At 42.0% G+C, this 27,997-nt stretch overlaps 2 protein-coding genes across 2 annotated transcripts in view; both read right to left on the bottom strand.

Annotated features, from left to right (window-relative positions):
* The window catches only part of LOC144105609 (uncharacterized), a 166,627-nt gene that overhangs the window by 46,428 nt on the left and 92,202 nt on the right, over window positions 1-27,997 (bottom strand). The gene's annotated exons all lie outside the window — the stretch shown is intronic.
* On the bottom strand, window positions 15,220-18,370 carry LOC144105605 (uncharacterized). Its single transcript, XM_077638727.1, has 2 exons — window positions 18,030-18,370; window positions 15,220-17,343 (listed from the first exon to the last, which is right to left on the bottom strand). The coding sequence occupies exon 2, from the start codon at window positions 17,261-17,263 to the stop codon at window positions 16,619-16,621; it is 645 nt and encodes a 214-aa protein (XP_077494853.1). The 5' UTR covers window positions 17,264-17,343; window positions 18,030-18,370; the 3' UTR covers window positions 15,220-16,618.

The raw sequence follows: 27,997 nt of genomic DNA, 5'->3' as shown, positions 1-27,997 counted from the left end.
CGAGATCCTTTGGAGGCATACGCTTCGTTGCGGTTGTAGGTATCCATGATTTGGGCCAGCATGAACTTTGGGACACAAACGAAGAGAGACACGTGGAACATGGAACACACTGCTGTGTTTCGTGTTCCACGTGTCTCTCTTCGTTTGTGTCCCAAAGTTCATGCTGGCCCAAATCATGGATTCATACCAACTGGCCCAGAAAAATGCCAGGTTGTAGGTAGTTCTACTTCAGCAGTTGTAATATGGATTTCGGTGCGTTCGTTGTGGAGAAAAGGGGGTGGTACCCTTTGGGTGCCTCGATGCGCTATAGGTACCCTAGGATGCGAGCTCCACCCTCCCGCAACATAAACTTCCGTATTTTAGTGCCGAATTAAAAACAATTCTCGGCGCACCTGTAATCAAGATCATGCAAACATAGCTGACAATTAAGATAGCGTACAAGTTGTCTTGCATTGAGTTTTATGGCCCATAAATTAAGCGACTATGAACTATCATGCCCTAATCAAAGAAGAGAAATTCTTTGCTTTTAAGAAACCTCAGAGATGTTTAAAATCTGAGTTTGTTAACTCTATTTTTAAAAATATAAAAACAGAATACATGTCCACAAGCGCAGTTCCTCTAGTGAGCAAATTTACACAGGTGAAAATATTGGCAGACACTGGAAAGTGTTTTTTCTTCAATTTTTACAGCTTTGCACGTGAACATAAAATACAATTTATTGATATCATGTAATGAATGGGCTAGGAGTGATGGATGATGCAGTAATGATTAAATTAATGGAAAAAGGCTTGCTGATTTTATGAATTCCAGTAGTGAACAATGGTATGGTTCCTGCTTCCAGGCTGTATGAAGCAGTCGGTGAAAGACCTGCTACCTTCAGGTGCCGGATCCTTGTTGGCTTGCAAGCTGGGCAGTCCCAACACAGTAAGTGGTGAATGTCGGCTTCAATGCCCTTGCGTATACATATAGGACACCCAGACCAAGGAAAGAAACCTGGATCAATATACCAAGGCCACTTAATCCAGAGTGAATCCATGTCTTTTCATCAATGTACGTAGAGGCAGAAAAAGTGCGCAGTACCTTGTATTTTATTGAGCTCAATAAATTATCTGAATTGAAACTTTGAAAGCACTGTTCTGAACGTGTTAATATTCATGATTGATTTATATCATAAATTGGGCATTTCAAGTCTTCTACTGGGGTTTTGGCACTTATTGTGTTTTCTGCATCATATTTGCAGTGAGCACAGGTTCGTCTAATAGCATATACATTCCATCCATGCCTCACCTTCAATGCAATTCGAAATGAGCTTTATACAGTTTTCTTTCTTCATTGAATGAGTTTGATAACAGCTAACGTCAAAAGCGTTCAACTTCCGAACTTAATATTAAGCAAATATTTCAGGTTCTATTTCTTTGTGATGCCCAAGTAATATCATATGCGCTGAATCCCGCACTAGTTCTAATCCTCGCTATCTCTCTCCCTCTGCTCTATCAAAATGGCATACCTTTCAGTGAAAATGAAGAGGGACTTATTCTACCTGAGTGCTCACTTGAAAAATTTTTAAACCTATCTTTTATTTATATATATATATATATATATATATATATATATATATATATATATATATATATATATATATATATATATATATATATATATATATATATATATATATATATAATGACTTCAATGAATTGTGACTTCCACTCTGCTATATTATGTTTAACTATATATGTATCTTATGATTTACTTCAATATTTCATTTGTATTGCTATTTATTTTTTTTTATTTTTTCTTACCATATCAAAGGCCCTTTTAAGTGGTATTACATGAGGAAGCGGGTTACAAAGCCTAACACTGCTTCATTTGATGATTTCAATAGTGATGGGTCAGTATGGAGCACAACGTGGCTGGGCAAGTCCTTCGTCTTTCGCAGTGCACCCAAAAAATGAAGACAGATGTGCACATGTGTAGGCAGGCGCAGGATATATGTGGTCTTTGCATGGATCATGCGGCTGAAGGTACTGTAGTCAGGGATGATAACAGACTCATTCAGAACATCATAATAGTATTTGTAGTATAGACATAGTTTTTCGGTGTTACCTCAGTTAGTTGAATTTGTGATATGAGCATTGGATTTTAGCTCGGGGACAATTTCATGATACGAATAAGCAGAGAAGGTGAACCTAGCAGCGCGGTTTTCTATTGTTTCTAGCGTATTGGAAAGATTATTTCGATTAGGGTCCCACATGGCGCATGCACACTAGTTTGAGTCATACAAATGCTACATAGGCCAACAATTTCAACAGTGGTGGTTGAAAGCTTATAGAGTATAGAGCTTATAAAGTACCATTTGTAGAAAACGTTCACGCTTGATGTCTTTGTGCGGAGCTTGCGCAGCATGTGGATCAGCTTTCTCATTGCCACTGATTCTGACATTGGTAGGAACCAAGCGAAATTTCCTCGTGACCATCTGTTGTGGCTCCTGTTATGTTGTATATGATGTCTCCGATTTGTGGTGGAACTGCATTTGTATGGTGAACTAAGGCGAGTATGCTCAGAGAATTAGCGGAAATGATGCTGTTCTCGATGTTGTCATTTATTACTTTTTCTGTAGCCACACAGACAGCATAACACACTGCACTGAAGACGGATGCACACTGAGTTACCCGTACTGTTTTTTCCCAGTTGCTCAGTACCACGGCACTTCAATGTAACGTGCTGAATTTGAACTATCTGCATAAATTGCAGAGTATTCCTCGTATTTTTTGCTTCCTAAATATTTTTTTGCAGTAGGTTTTTATTATAGGAGGTTGTGGTCAAGTACTGCACCAGGGTGGTCATTCTGTTCTGGTAAGTGCGCTCTTGGTTCTAGTCACCGAGATCAGGCAGCGCCCAAGACCTGGTTATGCAATTCTATCGACATGCGGAGTTTTTCTTTTCTTTACAATCCGTTGGAGAATTGCGCGACACTGGTATTCGAACCCTCGTCCTCTTGCATTCGAGGGTGGTACTCTACCCCTATGCCATCACTGCCCTACTTCCTCATTGAAATCAAGAGGAAGGAATAGGCCTGGGCAGGGCATGTAATATGTAGGCAGGATAACCGATGGTCTTTAAGGGTAACAGACTGAACTCTGAGGGAAGGGAACTCTAGCAGGGGGAGCAAAAAGTTCGGTGGAGGGATGAGGTTAAGAAGTTTGCGGGGATAGCACGGTGACAGCTGGCACAGGATAGTGTTAATTAGAGAGATATGGGAGAGGCCTTTGTCCTGCCATGGGAGTAGTCAGGCTAATGACAATGATGAAATATCCTTGTAATATATGTTTGATTGTTGTTTAATTCTGCTGAAAATGTGTTAATGTGAAGTATGTAAAAGACAGTACTATGGCTCTTTGAAAAGCAATTTAAAACACTGAAACTAACCTGAATTTTCTTTAATTGATGAAAAACTGGTTCCGCTTGCACAAAAAGTCTCCAGAAAGGCTGTGTGCATAGCCAGAACACTTGGAGAAGCAATCGATGGCTTGGCTCGGTAAGTGAGAGTTGTGCAGTTTCTCAAAGGTGCCGTTTCATGTTCTTGCTAAATTTAAAGCCAAAAGAAGAGCCACCTCTCCTCTAACTAAAGCACGGTAAATAGTGACAGTAACCTCGAAAAGAGACGTGCAACTCTCCTAGCTACCAAACCAAAATTGCAGTTGGCTCCTCATCTAGCAGGTGAAGCAGTCTGTCGGATCTGATGCTTGGCTTTCACCTGCGAAAACTCTACTCACCGCCAACAGAAGTTTCTTCTTAATTCCAGAAGCTGCAGGTAAGTACCAATGTATAATTATATCTCAAAGAACATAGACCATAACAACTGCTACCTTGTGAGCGACGTTTGCTTACGATTAGGTCAGTAGCTTGCATACAGGAATTTTTTTCAATCCAGCATATAACAAGCCTCTGTACATGCCGACATCAGTTGCATATGTGATATATAGGAGTTTGTTAAAATATACCAGTTATCTTGGCTTTGATGCATTACACTAATTCATCAAAGACACATTCCAAGCAATGTTTGCTTATGATTAGGTCAGCAGCTTGCATACAAGAATTTTTTTCAGTCCAGCATATAAAAAGTCCCTGTACATGCCGACCTCAGTTGTGTATGTGATATACAGGAGTTTGTTATAACATATCAGTTATCTTGGCTTTGATGCATTGCACTACCTCATCAAACACGCATTCCAAGTGAGCGTTTTTCACCGCAACAATCACTGTTTTACAGGAAAAACTCGGTGCTGCCCTGCAGTTTTCGTTCTCTTTAATTTACATTAAAATATGTTCGAAACATAGCATGGCACAGTAGAGGAACACAATAACCAGCAGTAAACACACGAAAAATTGCTGATGGTCGGTTAAACTATGCGGCCATATTTGTTAGATTGCAAATATTTAAATCTACCAGACTGCTGAGCACTTTTTTCATTTTCGTCAGCTATTTTACTCAGACCAAGCTAGAGATGTGCTAGGATTATGGTCTATAATAAAAAGGAAGTCTTTGTGGGCTAGAAGTGTATTATTGGAATATATATGAGAGGTTTTCTTTCCTTACCTCATGCCTGAAAATGCATACCTCTTATTCAGGGGCTTGTAAACATTGATTCTGTATTGAGTCGTCTGCCAGGTTTTTGTGAAACAAATTCTTTGGTCATAAATTAAAATTATGTTCAAATATTAGTTAGGCATGCGTACAAATTACAGTACACAATTGACACAAACGGAGCTAGACAGCACTAGATTCATGAAGCTCTGTTTAAGAGAGTAGCCTGTTGGGTGGTATTTATGTGATTTCAGAGGGCAGAACAACTTTTGCATGGTATAGTTGATCTAAACGTATTTCTTGTATGGCCGTCTCTATAATCATTACTTAGATCCTGTGAATTTCCACATATTGGACTCCACAAATACGGTGGTTGTGCACTCAGTTCAAGGCATATACTAGGAATAGCAAACAAATGCCTCAATGAGCAGTTCAGATCCCATTGGCTGTGGTGCAGAATTCCTTGAAGGAAATTTTTATTTCAGTCTCAAATTGTTGTTACTGATGTGCATCCCTAGAAGGCTAGCTTAAGCAACTGATAGTACATGCCATGCAGTTTGATATTTGCTCCGAGGTATTTTGTGTGCTCCTAACTTTAAACAACCTGCAGGTATGTATGGAGTGCATACTCATAAGAATGCAATCCCTCTGATGCATTCAACCCTTCGAGGTTTCAAAGCACAAATTCTTTGCACTGCAGCATATAGTCTTTCTATCATCATTTTTAAGATGAACTGAGAGTTCCCCATAGCTCCCCTATCTGCCTTTCCTCTGTTTGATGCCGTTACAGTTTTGAAAGCAACATTCGCAGCAAGGATGCTCCTCTTGTAACAACACATATTGCTGCGGCTTGTGGTGAGAACATATTGGGTTCCTTCTTTTCTTCCACTGTTCTTTTATGATCGCTTTGCAGGCACAAATTGACAGCAGCATATAACTATTAGCTGTAACACTGGCCTAAGCTCATGGCATAGGCTGCAGTCATACCGCGATTCTCAACGTTCTGCTTTTCTCATTCACTGTTGCATACAGGGATGCACCACAGCCAGGTTAGTTTTCTTTTTCTTGAAAAGGAGCCTTCATCATCAACAGGCTCATTGATTTAGCTGTGTGTAAGGGGGATGTGCATAGACTGACATATAAACCAGTGCTGAGTGGTTCCTGGAGGCCAAGCGGCGGTAGACTGGTACCCTTTTATTGTCCATTAACTAAGGCCAGTTTTAATTGTCCAGTTGGAGTAGTTATATGTTGACCTTATCTGTTTTTCGCACTCGTAGGAGTGGCTAAAAAGATAAAATAAGCATATTGGAAGGTATGCTCCTAGTCTGGAGCTTGTATGATCAAAGGTCTTCAAAGAAAATGGTTGTGTTTAGAGCCACTCTGATGGATTGTGTAAGGTGAACAATCATGTGGCGGCTTCAGTGTGACTTCATGGATGCATAGTGACTAGTATAACAATTGATGAACGTTTTATCTTCGTTTTTATGACCCTAACTACATGACCCCACCGCACAACAAAGGCGTTTCGCAATGACCTCTAATCAACCTTGTGCTTTGTCGGCTTGAGCCACATCATGCCTGCAAACTTCCCAATCACCTCAGCTATCCAAACCCATTGCCATCCACTGGTATCCTTCGCTTCATTCATGATATGAAACTGTTGTAGTATGATCCAGAAGCTTGAAGAAACATCTGAAGAACACACTACTTGTGTTTGTAATATTCTTTAGTGCTGTCAACTGTGGTTTTTAAAATTTAAGAGAAGAAACTTTTACTTCCTGCTCCCTTATCCAGCATCATCACACCATCAAATACAATACAAATGATGCAGTGGGTCTTTGTGACATACAGCCATATGTATTTGGTGTGTGTAAATGTGAAATTTTAAACTACAAATCGAATATGAACATTAAGAAAAAATGCCTTCAAATATATCGCATCGGATGTTGCATACCTGTTTAGTAGAAAAAAAATTTCAGAAAAAGATCAACGATGTATAGACATTGCAACCCAAGAAAACAAAGTCAGACTGACTCAGCACCATGCAAAAATTACAAAGTAACATGCACAGCAATGTGTACTTCTTGATTAGGAAGCATAACAGTATTCAACCTGTTATGTGATCATGCACAAGGAGTGAACAATTCAAATCCATGAACTGACGCTTAAGTGGCCACTAATTAAAAGCACGACGGGTAGTAAAACCTTCATAACCTATATTTCAATACACCAGAAGAAATTCCAGAACAACACGATGGTCGCCATAAAAAAGACTACCCCCCTCCCCTTTTCAATAAAACAACTGCCAAAAATTCGGTGAAATCTTGTGAGGACACTCCATTTCCCAAACAGCGGATAGTACATGATGAGCACACATTTTTGGCATGCTGAACGAACAAAGCAAACGTAAAGGAGGGAGTGCACCCTGGCATGAAAATCGTGAGATTGTCGGTAAAAAGGAGCTGTGGCTCAACTCAGCCAGGATATGCAGAGCGAGAGCTCTGTCAGGAAGTACTGCAATTATATTAGCGAGAGCAAATCCCGTGACGCATTACGTGCCACAAGTGCGAGATCAAGCTTCCGCTAAGCGCAAGAGAAAATCAACTGACGCATAACATGAACTGGCGAGGAGGAGCAGCCAAGCAGCAGCCAGCAAAGTGGCGAACGTGACTGCCAAGCATGCAGCTGTGGTGATGGCGAGTCGCATGGCATGATGGTATAGCCACGAGGCGCGCCTCCTGTTAGAGGTGAACTCCAAGGGCCAGTTGACCTTCAGGTTCAGCATTGGTGGGGTAGAGCTTTTCACTATATAGTAGGATAGAACTTAACAATTCATTGAAGGCACTTAGATATCTCTTAACTAAGAAAAGGCGAAAGCCTTTTGCGACTCATTGCACTGATTTGAATTTTCCGCACTAGAATTCATTTCATGGCAGAGGAGAAGAGCAGCTGGCGCAAGCATGGCAGAGAGACCGCGTGATATCACAAGGCCACGTGACCTAAAATGTAACGGACGGACGCGAGTATAAGCCAATAAAGACTATCACCTTAAAAAACAGCAATATCTAACCCTGAGCCATGATCCGCGGCACCTTGTATTACTCCGCTAGCTAAAGACAACAGTAAACAAAATCGGCTTTTTAATGTTTGACTTAATAAATGAGCCAGGTATCAAGGTTCTAGAGCTTATTTTTTCTGGTGATCAGTTTCTTGTTTACGTAACGAGAAAACTATTATCTACGGACTACTTTTTGGTCGTGTAAGAATTCTATGCGGTGGTCCTGAATGTGGGCAGAGCTTCACTGCAGACTTAAGTCGTATCCGACTATAAAACAAATTTTATCAGTGACAAGCGAGTCAGGATATAAAAGCGGTGTCGCCGCAAGGCTATAGCAGCAAAGTTCAGAAACCATAATTATGGGTCTAGGCTATTTCTAAGCCTAGCAACAAGGGCCCTCCCATCATTGGCATGCCTCCAGCTACAGGTATATGAGAGGTGCACGGTGTGCAATGCACCATGCAATAGGTGGGATGATCACGCTGTTGCCTGCACTGTCAGTGACACACCATCCTCCTTTGCTCATGGAGTTTCTTGCGAAATTCTACAAGTAAGCCTTCTCATATATCTTAAATTACCAAGATGATACTGATGGTGGATATTTATCCCACCAGGGCATCTGTGGCCAAAGGGCGCCATGGGGCAAGGTATTTTCTTCTACTCAAGGTGGAATTAAAGACCCATTTTCCAAGCATTTCACCCTAAATAAGCCGAGCTCCAGACCAGGGGAAAGCTTGTACCATTGTATCACATGTAGGTACCCGGCAGCACTGGGGATCAAGATTACCAAGAGATGACGGAGCTTCGCTAGAAGAGTTGCGAAGGCAAGAGAACGAGTGCCATGGGGGTAAGCATTAAGTATATAGTTCACATCATGAATAAAACAACTGTGTGCTTTTGCTTTGCGATTGTTCGAAGGGGTTGGTCAGTCATCTCATTCTCATCACAAGCGATATATGGAGGAAAGTCCACTAACACAATTTAACAGGAAGTCCACACTAAACTATGCAAATGGGATGCCTTTGTATTGTTTTCCTAACATTTAACGCAATCTTCAGAGACCCCCCACATCTCTTGCTCTGGGAATTCCTGCTGAATAGTGTCTGTCAGAATGTCTGTACTGGTATTTATTACTAAAAGTTTTATGTATTGGTTGATTGACTGATCAATTTATTGATTTTAATTGCTGGTGTTGCGGTTTTTCCACAACCAAAATATAAACAAAAAGCAACAACTGTCTATTCTTTGTCTATCACCATTGCCATGATCGACCAAGAGAAAGCCTTCCAGTCCCCATCAGCAACTGCATGATTCACTGCAGCAATGCAGCAGCGAACACTACAGAAGCGTGCTACACTCAGCAATATGCCAGCTCATGCGGATTCAGCCGAGCAACAAACTACAATGCAGCAGTTCACCTCGTCACGCTGGTGTGAATTTAACACACCGGAATGCACATCCACTCGAAAATTGTGCCCGCACTCGTATTGTTTGTTGAATTCGCACCAATGTTCAAACCTGCCCCATAACTGGTATTGAGCACAAGTTGTTGACACTAGACTGCAAGATTTGCGCACTATTACAGGGGAGTATATGTCAGCACACAATCACTATCGTGGTCCGAGGCCGATAGCAAGATCCCTCTCCTGTGGCACTATGGTTTGAGAAAAGTGCTAGTACGAGTGTGAGCACTCACTTATCATCACCAGTGGTGACAAAGCATTACAAGGTTGTGCGTTACAAGGTTGTGCGGAGCACACTGAAAAAATTCAGTCACATATTTATTTATTTTATATTTATTACAGATACCCCTAGGGCCCTAGGGTGAGGGTTTTACATGAGATTGTGTAGAGTCAGAAGCGATTTCTCTTTTCTCCATTCAATTTTAAAGCAACTGCTGCGATCTCCCCAAATGAGAGCTGTGACCTTCATGTCGCTGCTTACCAATGCTTTCTAACATGAAGTCATGCGCCAACGGAACTAAAAAGCACATCAGTAACCTTTTTTCCAGTTACAGAAGAGGTATTATGTTTACAAAGTTTGTTTTGTAACTCTGACATGCATTGGAATCATTCTTTGGGTAGATTGGTGCAAGGCACTATAAGTTCTAGGATACCAATTTTGCTTACTCAAACATAACTGTACAGTTGAAAACAAATATATATGCCATTTACTTGAACCTCAATGATTAGCTGTTGACAGAACAGGCAGGCAGAACACTCCAGAGGCAAAATATAGAGGGTAGCAAGAGCTTGCCTTTTATAGCCTTTGAATGAAATAAATCAAACTGGCACCTGTGTCTATGCCGCGTGGTGCTGCATGCAAAGAAGTAGCTGGAAAAGAGCAGGCAGCGCATGCAGCTTAACAGTGCTTGAGCTTCGCATAATGCGAGTGCAAGGCATGATGAGGACTGCACAATGTGCGACATAAAAAAGAGAGGGTTACTTAATTTGATTTCACCGAAAACATTCTCAATGTTCTTTAGTACAATGAATGTAACCAACTGCATGTCTATGAACTAAATACACAGTGATTTAGAAAATGAGATGGTTAATCTTTTCCCCAAAGCAATTCCTACAAAACTACCTCACACTGTCATGCTAGTGGCAATGCCATCAGAGAACAACTGCGTTCTGGGTAACAGCACTTAGTGCTGACAAGAGTGATCATAACAATTCCTTACTGGATGCAAGGTATAATGATGTCTGCAGATGCTCAAAAAGGAACAGCAGCTTTTTGAAGAACTGCATTGCTTTTGAAGTTTAATGGACAATATGTCAAGCGAGTTTTTACAAACAGTAAGAATGTATTCAGCATTTTGTAATGACAATTGGAATAAAATATTAATTTGCGCTAAGCAAGTTCATACAACTGAACCAAATTACGAGCTTTACAATACACACTAAAATTGCAATGTTTTTCGTAGGCATTAATCATAGTATTTTTGTTTCACCATTGCAATGTTTTTCGTAGGCATTAATCATAGTATTTTTGTTTCACCAGCCACGACCCTCGCAGATTATTATCCTGAACATCTTATGTAAACAGATAGGGCTTTTTCAAGTAACACCAACACAACAAAGAAGCTAGCACAATGCAAAAAGGTCACAAACAGCTGGTATTCTGACAAAAAGAACAGATTAAAAATGGTATGAAAACAATGCTTCACAAATATTATGTGATTTATATACAGCTGAGACAGTACTCTGAGAATTGGTAGAGCAGATGTTAGTGAACTTTTTTGTAGGCTTTCATTGCAAACAGCAGAGAACTCTTCAAGCATTCAAATTAACGCAAGACACATCATTTTGAGGCTGGACTCTTAATTATCCTCATTCATTCCTGCCGCTAGCACTGCTGGAATAAACACAAAAAGATTAACACATTTTCCTGTGCAGGCATACAAACAGTAACAGGTTGTGATATTAACGAGTGAATTTATAATGAACGTCACAAAAATACACCCACCCAGACTGCAGGAATGAACAGAATTGTTGTGCATGTTTCACTCCCCCAGATGTCTTCATTGAGGTAGGCTGACAACTAGCACCAGCAATAAATAGAGAGATTTAGTGTAGTGGAGACGTAGTAGCGTAGACGAATACTGGTTTACTGAATACCGGCTGGAAATGTGCAGTGACCCTGCCTGGCTCCACCCATGCCACTGTGCATGCGTAGCCAGCGTCTGATAAATCGGAATAAGTATATGCTACTACGTCTCCGCTATGCTAAATCTCTTTAACATTGGGTATGAAGTTTTTTTAAGTCGCTCTTCAACAGGAAATGATGCCATCTATGCAAGGCCATAATTTAAATTCCATTCATGCAAATTAACGAGCTTAGCAGACTGAAGTTTCTTATTCCGAGAAAACTTTGAGCAACTGCCAATGTACGTCTGTAAGAGCCTAACAAATGTAGTTTCCCGACAAGTTCGGCAAAATAAACAAAACTCAAATATCTTTTATTATTTTTTTATTTATCCCATACTGCAGACTGTGTTCAGGTCTATGTAGGGTGGTAAAAAGAACTATACAAATAAACAATGCATCAATCAATAGAAACAGGCAACGAGTCATTTTAGTTTGTTATATTTCATGGGAAAAAAAAAACTTGAATGCACACATTAGTGCAAAAATAAGAAGTTAGTGAGTTCAGATGATGGTGTTGATTAAGTCTGGACATTGAACGAGACAGATAGGATGAAGGGTAAAGTGCTAAATCTCCTTTAAAAAGCATGGAAACCGCAAGCATAGACTTTTTTCCTTTGCTGCTTAAGAAGCCAAATGCCATCATAACTCATCAATTGTGAGGGAGAATCATATCAAGAGAATTTTGAATCGACAAATCACACAGCTTTCCCATGCACCCTTTCAAGATATTTTATATTTTGCTTAGCAAATGGGTCCTAAACAATGCATGCATATTCAAGTTTAGGTCTAATTAGTGAATAATAAGCAAGCAATTTTACGTTAAGTGGACAGGTTTTTAGTTTGTCACAAAAAATATCATTTACGAAAGGCCTAAAAACAAATATTGTCAATGTATAAATTCCGCAAATAATTGTTAGCAATTGTGACGCCCAAATACGTAAATTTGGTTTTTTTTGCAAAGGAAGAATGCAGCTAATGATACTCAAACTAATGATACAGGTTTCCCCCCAACACTTTTCCTTGGGTACTCAGCTCTCCGTAAGTATAAATGTGTGCATAGAATATACGATGGTCACATAAAAATACTTCAATGAATGACTTCAATAGGAAAGAGGGCTGGTATGTGCATTGTCAGGCATTCATGCCGTTTCATCACAGTACAGGCAGGACGAGTGCAGCACCATTTATTTTGTTGTGCTCTATAAATGACCCGATTCGAAACTTTGCAGGCAATGTTGTAAACATATTATTGATTTATGATATAATTATACTGTCATCTGGGCAGTTAAATTCTTCTAGAGGGGCTATTGGCGGTTGTATGTGGCGGACTCCCATTGAACCTGCATTTGGCGGCAGCCAAGCTACTAGTGTCAGGCTTCTTTGAAGATGCGAACAACGGTGGGGAGCAAGAAGGGCCCACAGCAGTGGCGTGGTTTGGCTTAAAGGCAGGCACTGGCATTGGTTGAGGGTCCTTGACAGGCAAAGTAGAGTGGGTGACAGTCGTCATTATTGGAACGGCTGTCACCGGGTTCGCCTTCTTAGCCTGCGTCGTGGGACATTTAATGCTTTGCGGGCACTTGGAGGGGCTGAGGATGGGGCTAGCAGGCTCGGGTTTTGCTGATAGCTCGTGAGCATCAGCGGGGCGCGGCGTCGACATTGCTGCGGAAGCCTGTTGAACTGATGGCTGCTTTGACGAGGCAGACAGGAAGGCCGAAAACTGTGACACGCATGCTGGTGCAGAGTGCGCCTTGTCGTCAGGTGGAAGTGGCGACAACATCAATTCACAGGTTGGAGAACCAGGCAAGGAAATGGGGCGTTCGGAAAGTGGTATCTCAGCCGGTATTGGCACGAGAGTACTCATGGGAGTAAGCGAGCAAGGCTGAGCTGGAGCCGCTGTCGGACGAGTGCTTTCAGCTGTACCGGCTCCCACTGCCCCACTGTGTGGCAGATTTCTGGGAGCGGGGTAGTGGAGTGGAGCACCGTAAAAACAGAAAAAGCTTCCTTCAGTCCCTCGAACAGGTGGTCATCCAATGGAGGAAGGTCTAGCTGGTCAAAGACGGCGGGCAACTTCCACATGACGAGGAGGAACCGCCAAAACTAGGATGACACCCCTTGACGTATAGCTGGGCCTCCACTTGTGTGAACCATGCAATGCGTCTGTGCGGGCGGAATGACCACAGCTGTACTTGGGACGGGTCCTGGGGCAGGATCGGACACCACTCATCTTGCGGGAACTCGAAGGTACAGCTGCGGTGCTGCGGTTAGGAGGGCTTTCGGGCTGTCTGAGGTCACCACAATGTGGAGTTTGCCCAGGTAGGCGGCTGCGGCCGCATTTATTGAGGGCTGCCGAAGAGACAGCAGCGGAGCGGCGGCGGCAATGTCCGGCCCTGGCTAAGGTCTCGTGCATTCTCTAGCGCGTGCCAGAGAAACATCGGCCTCTTCGGCAATTCGCTAGAGCTGACCGTGTTGGTTGCTACAGGCACTTACTGTGTTGTCTACATCATTTTCATAGTGATCACAGATTCATCTAATAGTATATTCGTCCATGCTTCACCCTTAAGGAGATTCAATATATGCATTACAGTTTTCTTGTTTGATTAACTTTAAAAATCGCATCAAGAACTTCCAACTTGAAAACTTACTAGTAAGCAAATTATTTAAACTTCTATCTCTTTATGATGACCAAGTAATCATACGACCCAAGTCTTGCACTGAAGTTCTAATCCTTGATCAAAATAACATACCTGTCAGTGAAAATGAAGCGGGTCTCATTTTACTTTAGCATTTACTTGAAGGATATCCAAACCTATTTTTTTTAAATATACACAAAATAACTTCAATGACTCATTTTGGTGTGACCATGACTTCCATTCTGTTATAACAGGTTTTACAAGCTGTATCTTAAGATTTACTTCAATATTTCATTTATACTGAGTTTATTTTTATTTTTTTCTTACTACCTCAAAGGCCCATTGAAGGGGTATTACATGAGGAAGCAGGTTACAGAGCCTAGCATTGCTTCAGTTGAACATTTGAATAGTCATGGGTCAGTATGGAGCACAACGTGGCTGGGCAAGTCATTCCAGTCTTTCGCAGTGCACACAAAGAATGTAGACAGATGTGTAGATGTGCGGGCAGGTGGAGGACAGGTGGTCTTTTCATGGTTTGTGCAGCTGGAGATGTGGTAGACTGGGATGATTAGAGACTCATGTGAAACAAAATAACAAAATTTGTGATTAGACAGTCTTGCGATGTGATGTCGGTTAGTTAAAGGAGTATAGACACCTAATTTTGGTGGCATGTTTTCTTTTCTACAATGATGCGGAAGACACTACTATGCATGAATCACCATGTGTTATTCGCCTACGACCACTAATTAATTTATAATGCAATTTTTTCTCTCGTGCTTTTTCGGTTTCAAAAGCCTAACGATAGCTGTGACGTCAAAGAGTGCTTTTGTGTCACGTGAGGCATAGAAAAACATCCATATAATCGCTACTTCATCATTTTAATTTACTGTAGTGCTGAAGCCAGCCTTACTCAAGAGCCAGAATGACAACGAATGTAGACACAGCAATTATATGGACGTTTTTCTAATTACAAATTATTTAGCGGTCATAGGTGAATACCAGGTCGTAATCCATGTTTGATTATGCCTTACACATCATTATAAACAAGAAAACATGCACCCAAAATTCAAGTGTCTATACTCCTTTCAATTTGTGAGATGAGCATTGCATTTTAGTTCGGTAACACTTTCATGCTAAGAATAAGCAGTGATGATCAACCAAGCGGCGTGGTTTTGTATTTCTTCTAATCTATTATAAATGTTAATTTTATTACGGTCCCAAGTAGCGCATGCATACTCTAGTTTGGGCAGCGCAATTGTTACATAGGCTAATGATTTCAACGATGGCGGTTAAAAGCTTACTGAGTATCGAGCTAATAGGGTACCATTTGTAGGGAACGTTCACTCTTGATGTCTTTGTGCTGAGCTTGGGCAGCACATGGATCTGCTTTCTCACTGCCACTGATTCCAAGGTCGCTCGAAACCCAGCAAAATTTTGTCATGTCCATCTGTTGTGGCTCTTGTTACTTTGCCCATATGATGTCTCTGATTAGTGGTGAAACTGTATTTGTATGGTGAAGTGAATGGAGTATGCTCAGAAAATCAGTGGAAATGATGCTTTTCTCGATGTTATCATTTATCATTTTTTCTACAGCCACAGAGACAGCGTAACACTCTGCAGTGAAGATGGACACACACACCAAGATATCTGTACTGGTTTTTCCCAATTGTTTAGCACCACAGCCCTTCAAACGTAGCATGACAAATTTAAACCATCAGCACTAAGCAATTTCACACATATGAACCAACCTACGTGCTTTGCAATACACTACATGATTACAATGTTTTTTACAGGCACTAATCACGGTATTTGTTTTCAGTAGCCACGACCCTTGCAGCTTGTTATCATGAACACCTTATATAAACAGAGCAGGCTTTTTCAAGTAACACCAACACAACAAAGATGCTAGCACAATGCAAAATGGTCACAAACAGCTGGAAGTCTGACAGATGCAATAGAATAAAAATGGCATGGAAACAATGCTCCACAAATATTATGAAATTTACATTCACCAGAGACAGCACTCTGAAAAAGGTTAGTGAACTCATTTGTTAGTTCTCATTTCAAACAACTCTCAACTCTTAAAGCCGACTAACTAATTCAAGACATAATTTTGAGGCTTGACACCCACTTGTCCTCACTTATTTCTTGCACTAATGCAGATAGAATAAACACACAAAAATTTACACCAGAGCAAGTTTTATTGTGTTGTCATACAAACGTTTAGAGGTTAGGTGATATAAATGAGCGAATTTATATTTATTGTCACAAAAATTAGCCCACTCAGGGTTCAACATTAAAAGGAATTGTTTCGCAACTTCTACTCCCCCAAATTTCACTGATCCAAGCTGACAGATGGCACCAGCGATAAATATTGGATATAATGTTTTTGAATGTCTCTCGTCAAAAGTAAGTGCTGTCAGTCGTGAATGCTATGATTTTGCTGCCATTCATGCAAGTTTTTGAGCTTAGCAGACTCGTGCTACTTGTACGGGAAAGACTTCGAGTGACTATGTGTTTCTCTAAGTGCACTACAAATGCCATTTTCAGAGAAGTTTGTCAAACTGAACAAAACTTGAAAACGTGGCTAATCATACCAACATTTTTCATAGGGAACACAGCTAGAATATCATTAGCATATACACAAAATGGTAGCTAGCAAAACATTTGACTAGGGGTATTGGGACCACTACTATTCCTTGTGTGTCCTTTCCTTGTGGCGTTTCAAATTTTTACTCTGAGTGAATGTCTTTTGGCACAAGTCACATTGGAAGGGCTTTTCACCCTTATGGGATCTCTCATGCCTCAGAAGATGTGAACTAGATCTAAACGCCATGGGGCACAGCTGGCACTGATACGGCTTTTCACCCGTGTGGGCACGGATGTGTACCACCAGGTTTTTTTTCTCTGCAAAGCTGCTGCCACAAAGGTCACAACGGTAAGGTCGCTCGCCTGTGTGTGTGCGCTGATGTCTCAACAGGTTGCTCTGCTGTGTAAAGCTGCTATCACATTGGTGACAATGGAAAGGTCTTTCACCAGTGTGAGTGCGCAGGTGTGCCACCAGGGGATACTTCAATGCAAAGCTGCTGCCACAATAGTCACAATGGTAAGGACGCTCGCCCGTGTGAGTGTGCTGATGTGCCTTCAGAGCGGCCTTTTGTGCATAACTCCTACCACAGTCGTTGCACTGGTATGGGCAGTCGCCGCTATGGACTCGGAGATGTGCCACTAGCTTGGATCTGTACTTGAATCCCTTTCTGCAGTGGGTGCATTCGTGCAGCCTATTCCCTGTGGATTTATCCCAGTCGTTACCTACGCTGGAAGGAGTAGACTCCATGCAGTGGCTCACAGGGTGCCTTTCACTGCTTGAACCTTGCACAGGAGGTGTGCCATGGTCGCTCTTTGTGACGACTGAACCTGTGTTGTACATGCAGAGTACTTTAAAGAAAATACCAGAACCAACAATCCACAGTTCACTTGGAGCAAGGAAAAAAGTTGAATGTGGAGAGCACACTCATCAAAATCTGTAAATGTTTATCAAAAGTTTTATTCAAGAGAGCAGCGTTAACAACAACTGAGGCCTGAAACAAGATGTCTCTACAGTCAATTCTACACGCAGGCAAGAAAATCATTAAGCTGCAAGAAATGTTACCACGGCCAAAAGAATCGGGCAGCCCTTGAATCCAACCAAAGTTACTGCATTTGACCTTTGCACTTACATTACTGGCATTATGACCGACGCTGTCCGACCTCCACCCAGGTGGGCTTAACTAAACAAGTGGCAGTGAGCTATGCTTAGTGCAATGCCATTTTTAGTGTTTTATTTGCTCCTCAGACAGGGTATAATAGGAGTAAAAGGCTAAAGGCTAAAAGCTGGACAATGCATTGGTCCCTTGTACAATTTCTTGCATCAGTGAACTAAAGTCACACGGGTGACAGTTCGGTCAGTAGTCCACATATGACAGAAAACAACTTTCCAGAATATGAAAGGCAAATATCATGGTTCACCACAGTTCAGTAAACTGAAGTTTCCAGATTCTTCAAACTGCTCTTTGAAAGACACTATTCAGGAAAATATATATGCAGAAAAAGAGTATGCTCACCTGGTGAGTTCTGTCCAGAAGGTGCACCATGTTTGTGATACCTGGAGCTCAAACCTGCAGGTGAAAACCAGATTACATCCACTAAGGCAAAAGATTACATGTGCAACAGCTCATGTGGTGTTATGTGCATGGCATGGTTGGTATGGTACAATCTCGTAAAACAGCTTTTCCAGGTTGTGTAAATTCAGTAGGGTGAGCCTGAAATGAAGTGAGTTCCAAAGCAAACATTCTCGAGTTGTAATTGTGGATGCAGATGATTACTCTTCTTAAGCTCACGAAAAACTGACAACTGTCTACAAATTTATGGACCTATTGGAACTGAGTCAACAGCCATTGCATTGACAAATGAACTTGCACAATTTCTGGTTTCATGGGACAGTCCCAAACAGCACAGGTAATTGGCCAATATTGATAAAAGACGGTTTCACACTGGTACTTCGTAGGACCAGCCTTTGATAATATTTTTCCAATATTGGGCCGATTACCTGTCCAGCTTGGGGAACAAGTCTCCCTACACAGGCTCAAGAACTAACGAGTGTCAGTTATGCTTAATGACATAAAACATTCATACAGCCACCATTTATTTATTAAACCTTTTAGAGCCATCATACTGCGCACGGGAAAAACACCTTCAGAGCATGGCTGCTTGTAAAAACAATCAGATTAGAGTTGCCTACGAATCTTGCCAATATGACCAATACGATGTTCCACCTTCACCATCTCCAAGAGAGCAATTAGTCAACATAGTAGAACCACATATAAATTGCACACTAGTGTTTCTTGAGCGCAATTTGAGCGTGCGATATTTAATCGTGCAATACCTGCACCTCCAATTTTGGGACAAGAGAAAAAGTAACTGTCATTAGCAAGTTTCACAATGCACTTCTAAATGCTGATCCGTTCATAAATACGCTGTTCCCATAAAGATTTAAGGTTACCAGCTTTTCTAGCACAACAGATAGCACAAAAGCAGCCCAACTTCGAGAACACACAGATGAAGTCAATTTATCGGAACAAGAGTGAGAGACAAAGATGACAATGGTGAATATTCATTGTGCAAGGGCATCTGTGGCAAAACAGCAGCATGGCACCAGGCACTTCAGTCTATACAAGGTGGGGTGAACACCCATTTCCCAGCATTCCTCCCTGCAGAAGACAGGGGTACAGCTTGCATATTATAGCACTAGTGGGTACACAGAGGCACTGGGAATCAAACGCCACACATCCTACATGTGAGGTGCATGCTCCAATGGCAAGGCCACCACTGTAGTGTGAGTGAACACAGCGAGAAGTTGTGAATAAAAGTATGACTTGTCATCAGTTGTTGCATTGTTCTGAGTATAATCGCAGCACTACACTGGTTTTACAGAAATTTTGTGATTCATGAAGGCTCGACTCGTGCAACGGCTCATGTGGCAACTAAAAAAAGAACACTCCAGGTCAGCAAATCTGGGAAAACTGGTGCTACATTGTTGAACTGATGTGCAGAACAATAAGTTTCGAGAGAAAGCCAAAAAAACTCTCACAGTACACAATATACAGCGAAATGTCGCCTCCTCTTAAATACGCCTGAAAATGTCACAAGCTAAATGACCACAATAACAAAATTGTTTTGAGAGAGTAAGTAATAGTAGGCACATGACGAAATGAGTTCATTCACTTGTAGCCAGCTACTAGGCATCGTACTGTAGTCTTAAGCACAGCGAAAAAAATGGCCATAAAGCAGTGAATAACTGCACATAGAATAACCTGTACAATACACCACATGATATGACATGACAAGTTTTGCAAAGCTATGGTCTTCACAAAGCTCCGACCAGCAGACATAGCAACACTGTGAAGTATTGAAGTGAAACTGGAATTTTTTAACATGGATTTTAAAGATTTGAAACCATACAGCACAAGATAAAGATTCAAGTGTCAAACACAGATGCACCAAAAGGCTAATTATTCCAACGGATGAAATTTTCATTGTTGATGTTTCTACTTTTAGAAACAAGAATCAATAAAAAAATCAATGTGCACTGATTACCATAACTATCACACAATGTCCAGCATAATTGCATTTCATGCTCCTTCATATGATATCACATTAAGTTTTGCACAATGACCATGACCTCCATTCCGGAAATCGTTTCGATCTCTACATAGCAAGATGGGTTCTGATTTGCAATATTTAACACCAAAAAAGAAGGCTCATTTTCAGCAATTTACATTTTTAATTGAGCATAATGTTCTGGCACCAATGACCATCTTTTATCAAAAATGAGCTCCAGCTGCTTGCTTTATTCAATTCTCCAAGTCAGTTACTTTACGAACAGATATGAAGCATCTTAGTGACACCTATAAGAGTGTAGTGAGAGCCTAGTTGGCACGAAATTATGGGAACAATGAATAACTGTGCATAACTCTTGTCCCGTCCATTTTGCACTTATTCATTCTGCCCATAATTAGCGACACTGGCACAAAATTTCCTCGAAAAATATGCAACTTTTCTTGAATGTTATAACTGCCCTGAAACATACGTGAGTTTGACCCACTGTCTTCTAGAATGCCCCATGGCCATTATACCTCCCAGGCTCTCCACCCATTTTTCATAGAGTGCATGGCTTGTCTAAGACAGCTGCAAGTCCAGCTGGTGCTTGTTTGTGAGGTCCCACTCCCTCTATGGCGCTTGATATTGGGTAACCAAATACAGTGATTCTAATACTAATACTGCTAAGTGCACCCCTCAAAAGTACACAAGTTCGAGGTTGCATCTGATTGCTGTATGTGGTCATGTGTTCTGTATGTGCAATGACTGAAATGAGAACCTCATTCATAGCCTAATTTAAACCGCTCTACCAATGTATGCCTATGGTTCCTGCTCCACGATGCTTGATACAAAAAAAAAAGAACCTGGTGACCCCTCAGCATTAGTAATGCCTAAAGAGGCCACTGCGCAGTAATCCATTATTCCCTCCTTCCCTCTCCTTTGTCAAGGCGGTCATCATTTCCGAAGAAAAAAATATTCTATATGAAACGAGTCCTCTATACGAAACAAAATTTTTGTTATGAGGGCGATGCTTATTTTCCTCATTATTTATTTCCCTGTAATTAAAACAATGACATCAAAACCATTTCCACCTCACTTTGCACATAAAAACAATGCACTGAGACCACTTCACATGTGATTTTCCAGGTTGTGAGCATCAAGCAATGGAGTCAGGGAAGGCTGGCAGGAGTGGCACTAAAGATTTCTTCCTCTGGGAAGTTGTACATGTTGGCTTATCAATAATGGCCTGCAAAATAACGGAGAAAAAAGGAGTGGCACATTAAAATCAACACAAATGCCACAAGCAGCAGCGCTTGTGAGTTTGTGTAAACTGCAATGCGCAGAGCAGTAGCGAGAATTCACAAAAACGACACCTGACAACACATTGCACCATTTCCTTTCTTCTCTAGGCACAAAATGTGAAAGGATATGGTGAGAAAAAAAGTGCAAAAAGAACTGCACAGAACAAATATTTTAAACAGATGTTTTCCAAAACTTCAAATGCAATGTCAATTGCGGTATATCTAGCATGGCTGGTCTGGATATTCCTCTAGGCAAAAGCAGATGGATACCTGTGACCTTAGATTTGCACATGTGTAACGTATTTACACGATAGTAAGTCGACCCCCTCACATCACATTTCTGAAGAAAAAAATCTTGGAGATCGTTTACGCTTGGCCTTTAATAATAGAACGCGATAGCACTGTCCTGTGGCATCCGCTTATCGCCACCTGCTATTGGCTGCCGCATGCGGGAGCGCCTGTGGGCACATTCCAAAACGAAAATGTATTAGTCACTGGACTACTGGTCCACACTTGCGCCATCGCCCTCACTATTGCTGCCGACGAAATCGCTGCTGCGGTCCCACAGATCGTTGTTCTAACAACGTCGTGCAGCGAAATCCTGCACTTCGCAAACAGCCACGTCATGACATTGCGTGCAACAGCTGAAAATTTTGCCTCGCTGCAGCTGACACACCTGTATCACCCGTTGCGAACGTCGAACTTGCGGCCCGGGGTGCAGTTCGTTTCTTCGGCGTAAATTATGAGAGCGATCTTGAATGTAGCTGTGAAGAGCTTCGGTCGCTTACCGGACGCAAAGCACAAACGTCGAATGACGAAGCACTACATTAAAAACTTGTGAAATGTGGCCGGCAGTAGTAAAATGCGTCAGAGCCAAAGAGAAACTACGGGTGAGTGGCGTCGGCTACAGACACTCCCTGGCGCTCCATGAAATATAGATACTCCCTCTAGCGCCAAGTGCGCAGTTGAAAGTAAAAAAAAAAAACCTGGGCAACGTATATTAAGAACGCGCATGCGTTATCGGGATGCTGCTGCTTATCAGGAGATGGAATCCTTGGCCAAGCGTGGGGAGTGGGCTGGTGCTGGTTTGCTGCTATCGATCGCCACCGTCGGCCACCTCGCACGGGGTGGGTATGTTGGTTCTCTGCGTTGACATAGCAGTTGGTCAAAGCCAGCACCAAGAGTGATGCGATGGAGCAGTGCAGTAAAAATACAACCACCCCGTAGCGTGCGTGATATCTTGTTTGTCTTGCCTTAATGTATGGTCCGAAGGTTTGGTTTCAATTTTAAGTCGACCCCCCCCCACTCCAGATTTTCAAATGTTGAAAAATAGGTCGACTTACAGTCCGACCCCCCACCCTACTTCAGATTTTCAAATCTTCAAAAATAGGTCGACTTACAGTCGTGTAAATAAGGTATGTGTTGTTATGGTTCTGCATATGTTCGTAGCAGTAGATTGCTTTCGAAAGTTCTTCCTCAGGCAGGATGAACTCTTTGTCCTCATAATATTGGTCCTCATTACTGCAAATTCAAACAGAACAAGTGTAGCCTAAGCAGAAATCTCTAAAGCCACAAGAGAATTGTTTATATGATTCAGCACTTATGCAGTAGGTACTTTGGTGTTTGAAATGCATCTGGTTGTGTTTATGGCTTAATGCAAGTACAAAGCTAGACACTGCTACTACTGGGAATCTCAATTTCCATGCTTTCTATAGTAAGACACCTGTGAAGAAAGGGCTGGAACCGTATCGAAAGGTTAATGCTTGTCATCTTGTAGTATCAGGACAACATTTGTCTGCAAAATCAAGCAGAACGAGACAGGATAAGTACGTGAAAAACCTAAATGCTAACAGTAATCATAAGAACGGGGAATATATAGGATTGACAAGCTAAGAACAGAAAAAAATCCAAAAAATTGCACGCTGCAGCATGACAGAGGGAACAGCATGTCCTTAGCTTGGCTGCTAACAAAATCTGAAAGGGAAAGCCACAAAGAGCTACAAAACAAGTGTAAACAAGCAACAACAAAAATTCATAGCAAGTGCATAAGACAGCTAAAATCTAACAAGGTGTGCATGAGAAACATGATGCTGATGTTAGACAAAACTACAAAAGGAGCAAAACAAGCATAAACAAGTAATAACAAAAAATTCATAACAATGCATAAGGCAACTAAAATCTAGTGGCAGGGTGCGCGTCATAAAACCGATGATCTAGAAATGCGATTTCATTGCGAAACAGGGCGACAGATGGCGTGCTCACACAAAGTTGTACTTTCTTCTTATTTATGAATGCTTCTCATATATAAGCCAAACCTATATATGTTCCTGAGCTTATTGGAATAAAACCAGTTAACAGTGTTCATGGTGTCTCATTACTGTCCCATACTGTAAGATAGATAAAAGCACTGGGTACCAGATAGGAATTATTTTGTTACTGGAGCAGGGATGTATCTTACATTATGAGAAGGGAAGTTTTCCTTGCTTTAATGTTTATTTTTTGCCTGATTGAGTACTTAGCGCAATGCGAGTGCAATTTGCTTGTCATAGCCCTAGATTTTCGCAACCTCAGTTTATTGCGGGAGCAGCAGGTGATCTTGGCTGAAAGAAAACTGTCAGTCCATACAGCTCAACACAGCCAAAAGCAAAAAAACAACAGAAATGCCACAAAAGGTCGTAAACCTAAGCTCCAAAATGGTTTATGAGGTTTAACGTCCCAAAGCGACTCAGGCTATGAGGGACGCCGTAGTGAAGGGCTCCGGAAATTTCGACCATGTGGGTTTATTTAACGTGCACTGACATCGCATACTACATGGGCCTCTAGAATTTTGCCTTCATCGAAATTCGGCCGCCACAGCCGGGATCGGATTTGCGTCTTTCAGGTCAGCAGCCGAGCGCCATAACCACTGAGCCACTGCGGTGGCCTCTAAGCTCCAAAATGGCCTGCACCCTGTACATAACTGCTGCCAAGTCAAGATCCCCAGATTCGTCACAAATTACGAAGAAGGATTCTGATGTGCCTAACTTGGCACATAGTCATCAGAAGTTCAGAGCAACAGATACACAGTTTGAAAAAATATCAGCCAGAGGATGTCATCTGCACAGCTTGCCAGCAGTTGTCTATAGAGGTTGTTCCTCCAGCATCTAGCCCTGCAGATGCAGACTTGTGGCTAAGGTAAAACACAGATCCACTGCATCAAGCAAGTGCCAGGAGCCAGCAGAGTGCACCATAAATTGCAGATCTTACATGTTGTGGCAGCTGCCTATTTTATCAGCACGCGGGGCCTTATCCCTCTCAAAGCAAAGCAATCCTTGTCGGTGTGATCTGAGATAAATTCAAAGTGATAGTTGATAATATGCAGTCACGGGTATAAGGAAGTGCTGACATCAAAAACTAAACTAGAGATTGCATGCTCTCCGCTCTGTGCCCTTGGAATTACTTCCCTGTGATGTCGTCCTCCCTAGTTACCTTAACTGACAAGAGAGGGCAGCTGCGTGGCAGCGACCCTAGCGCCGAGAGATGGAGTGACTGTTAAAGGCGTTGGGGAGAGAGCTCTTTCTTTCTTTTCGCCTCAGGAACTTGCCGCATGCGAACATATCGGTGTGACACTCCACGAGGCCTCACGGAGACATTTCCCACGAGCTGATACTCATGACGCTAACAGTATAAGGCAGGTGAGGACGCCTTTTTTATCTGTTTCGCGTCCAAGCTTTTAGCTGTAGCTTGAGCTTTTAGCATGAGAAATATTGCATGAAGCATACGATTATTCACTTTACCCCCTCTAGCCGTCATTTTTAGAAGGTGTGTTAATAGCACTCCTGTCCTCGTGGTCTTTTGGTCTTTGCTTACATGATCACCCAGGGAATTCCCAAGTTGTAGCCAATATTTCTTACACCAAAGCATATAGGGAACACTCAAACCCTACAGTTCCTACAGGTGGCAACTCAGGCATGCGATGTAAGGCAGCCAGATTTTAAATGACCCCTCCCCCTTTACGCGACCACATGCTGCCTGGCTGCGCGATACTGAATATACAATTATTGTCTGACTAGAGATACGGCACCACACTGCAGTAATCTCTGTTTAGAAACCATGCGTTCTTCTATTTTATTGCTCCTATTCTATCCCAACATCTTAGCTTTCAAGAAATTGCAAAGTGAACGAAATCGGTGGACAGTGCAGCTAAGCTGAATGATATGGACCCTAGAATAAATGACTATGCAATCACTGTCATCATAAAGACATCCTTAGATAGCTGCTGGACCCCAGGTTGTTCTCGAAAGCATGAGTCAAAATAAGTTAGACCTTTTAATGCACCACAGTGCATTACCTGCCTTTGTTACGCTAAGCAGTCCTCATGTGACCAACCCTGCATGCTAGAATAAAACGCTTATGCATATGCTGCTGCAAGAGCAGCAGAAATAGTATTCCTTTGGCATGCCAGCATAGCACTGAACAATGGTAGTGCCGATGTCCACCCTAATCAGTCCTGCAGAGTCAATAAGACTGATAATCAAGTCGTCAGCAGAGCACGTGCCCATGAATACTGCACTAGGTACGACATGTACGGGCTTAAGATTTGTCTAGAGCCACAAGTGATTGTATCATAAAAGCAAGCAGACTTATGAAAGCCTTGGAGAGACCATTAGGAAGCTAGTTCTTCTATAGATCTTGATCTCAAGGCACACAAGACTACCTAACTTGATATTCCTCAGATTTTGTACCACCACGATGAACTGCAACCAGTATATCATTTGTGACACATATACAAGCTGTCTAATTTTGGCATTCAGAAAGGCACAGAAAGGCACTTAAAAATGTGGCTTATGCAAGTTGAAGCATGGAATTAAAAGATCAGGCTAGAAACCTGATCTAAAGAGCATCACAGTAGGAATATGCATTTATATCCATTACTTTGGATCATTGCAGTCACATATATTTATATGCAGCTGAAATCTATGATATAACCAACCATGAAGGAGATATGAAGCTCTGAAATAAAATCTGAACATTGCTACAGTATCGCTGGCAGCTTAGCAGAAATATTAAATATTATCTCACAGCTTTATGTATCATGACTGATCAGAATATGGTGCTGTTTTCAGGGTATATGCGCAGCTATAGGGACATCAGGGGATGTAATACTATCTCACAGCTTTATGTATCATGACTGATCAGAACATGGTGCTGTTTTCAGGGTATATGCGCAGCTATAGGGACATCAGGGGATGACAGGGAAACATTAAGGTAGTTTACCATGCCACTGCTAGACTGGCAGCCTACTTTAAAGACCCTCTGCTCTTTCACAAGAAATTTTTACTTCCGAAGACATATCACTGCATCGATATGCTGCGGATTATGGTGTGTCATCCGGCCACACTGGCCAGGTCTATGGGGCATAAAAAGAAGCGCAGTGCCATACAGGCGGTTCTTCCCACGCCAATCACAGTGTCAGTGTTTGGTAACTAGAAGCATGGTGTCGAAGCATGGTGTCAGAAAGGAATACCAACAAAAACATGAAGTGCAAGAGATGCATGCTTCATAGAAGAGAGGATATTGCAGCACAGTTGGCTGGTGCCACTTGTTTCAGCAAACTTGACGCCAATCGTGGGTTTTATCAGATGCCATTAGACGAACAATCGTCCAAAATCTGCACCTTCAGTACACTGTACAGACTTTGGCTTATGCTCCGCAACAGAAATATTTCAAAGCGAAATCAGTCAAGGACTGGATAGCCTGCCTGGCATGAGAGTGTACATAGAAAAAATATTGATTTTGGACTAAACAAAGGCCAAGCACGATATTCATTTGAGGGCAGTCTGTAAGACGATTCACGAAGCTTATTTCACCCTGAACAAAAAGAAATGTATCTTTGGTGCTCAAGAGGTCAAATTACTTGGAGATACAACCACAAGGAAAGGAATTACGACGGATGAAAATCTCATTCAGTGTGTTAGCTTTCCACCCCCATCATCCAAGCATGAAGTGCAAAGTTTCTTGGAAGCAGCGAGTCACTTCAGGATGTACAGGCTGTTTCACACTCATAGAGAAACTGGAAGCGCGTGGCCGCCGCGCTTCTCGAAGCGCTGCCGTCGCCAGCGGGGCAGAACCTGTGGCAAAGGCGCATGCGCAGAACAAGCACGGCTGGCTGCTTTTTCCATGCATGCGCCTTGAGCCAACAATCCAAGCTGCCTCTCGCCCGCAGTGGTATTCAAATCGCGGCGACCACGTACTCCCAGTTTCCCTCTGAGTGTGAAACAGCCTGTACAGTCCCTGCCCGTCAGAAAAGCTCTGCAGGATTTAATCCGACAGAACTTCGCTCTTTGAGTGGAAGAACGTGCCCATGGAACACCAAAGAAAATGTTTGTGAGTCTCCTATACTCCATTTCATACATATCAGGCAAGGCTGCCAAAGCTAGCCCGCCTGTTCAAGCAGACTAAGACTGCACCTAAAAAGTTGTTTGCAATGTACGACCAAAGTGGACACAAGCACATTTCATTGCGACAAACCTTAAGTGCCGTGGCTGGCACCTCCTAAACTTTGTTTTGCCTCTTTAGACCATTTCGTCCTGCAACTAATCCAGTCCTCAAGAATGAAAAATAGCAAAAGGCGATACGATACGAGGTTGGCA

Source organism: Amblyomma americanum, chromosome 9 (genome assembly GCF_052857255.1).
Source record: "Amblyomma americanum isolate KBUSLIRL-KWMA chromosome 9, ASM5285725v1, whole genome shotgun sequence".
Classification (NCBI taxonomy): Eukaryota; Metazoa; Arthropoda; class Arachnida; order Ixodida; family Ixodidae; genus Amblyomma; species Amblyomma americanum.
Note: the sequence above shows the minus strand (reverse complement) of the source record. Positions and strands in the feature narration are given on the sequence as shown.